The sequence below is a fragment of the Halyomorpha halys genome, unplaced genomic scaffold (assembly GCF_000696795.3).
Source record: "Halyomorpha halys isolate HHAL.00 unplaced genomic scaffold, Hhal_1.1 Scaffold3471.1, whole genome shotgun sequence".
Classification (NCBI taxonomy): Eukaryota; Metazoa; Arthropoda; class Insecta; order Hemiptera; family Pentatomidae; genus Halyomorpha; species Halyomorpha halys.
This window is the reverse complement of record NW_027108749.1, coordinates 53,452-54,319: the sequence shown is the minus strand read 5'-3', so window position 1 is coordinate 54,319 and position 868 is coordinate 53,452. Positions and strand designations below refer to the sequence as shown.

General features: G+C 36.1%; 1 protein-coding gene across 1 annotated transcript in view; it reads left to right on the top strand.

Annotated features, from left to right (window-relative positions):
• Positions 1-868, top strand: part of LOC106691836 (uncharacterized) — a gene marked incomplete at its 5' end in the record, with an annotated part of 1,943 nt that continues 1,075 nt past the window's right edge. Inside the window, 1 exon segment of the mRNA XM_067047045.1 lies at positions 1-367. Coding sequence (XP_066903146.1) covers positions 2-367 — 366 coding nt within the window.

The window sequence follows — 868 nt, the reverse complement described above, 5'->3', positions numbered from 1 at the left end:
CATGTTGAATAGATTATCAAGTTTCATTGGAGGTATTGCTGGCTTGACCAAGGAGACTCACAAAAAGATTCTAGAGTGTAGAAATGAGAAGATTAATCTGAAAAACATAGATACTACTGTATATGTTGCAAATTTACACAGTAAAGTGAACTCTTTGTTGGTTTCAATAGAATCTAATGTGGGGAGAGTGAGAAAGAGTCTTGAAGGATACTTGGAAGAATGGTTAAAAGTATTAACTGAAGAACTTAGGAACAAAGGAGTGAACGAAGAAAGGTCTACAGAGGCAAAGAATTCAGCAAGACTAGAGAATAGGATCCCAAGTGAGGGCAGAAAAAATAACGCGGAATCAACAGAACCCCAACCGGAAGTAAGTTCTTTATCTTTTCAAGTATATCACATAATATTTCCATTTATTTACGATATGACAAATGGATAAAATTAATATGATTTTCTTAACTTTACAATGTTAAGAAAATAGTTGGAAAATAGGTTACAGCTTGGTGAAAGAGTCTTAGAAATGGTAGATGTTATAATGACTTAGTAGTGGGGGATGTGACAGCCATGCATGTTGGGGTATGGGTACCAGAGGACCCAGTTCAGAATATTGTCAGTTTGATTTCTACCTTGGACAGTTACTATCTATCTCTCCAGAAATGAATCTAGAGCCTCCCACTCTGGTTAGTATGCGATGGCAACTTCAAGGTTGGCAAAAAGGATTATTAGGCCTACTTGCCGGACTAGTTCCCCACCAGTTACAAGTACCAATAGTGGTTATGGTCATATGGTCATTTGTAACTGAAAAACTTCATTATTGCAGCTTTGAAGTTTTTACTTAATTAGTCTTCAAATTTAAGGTTCAGAATCAAAT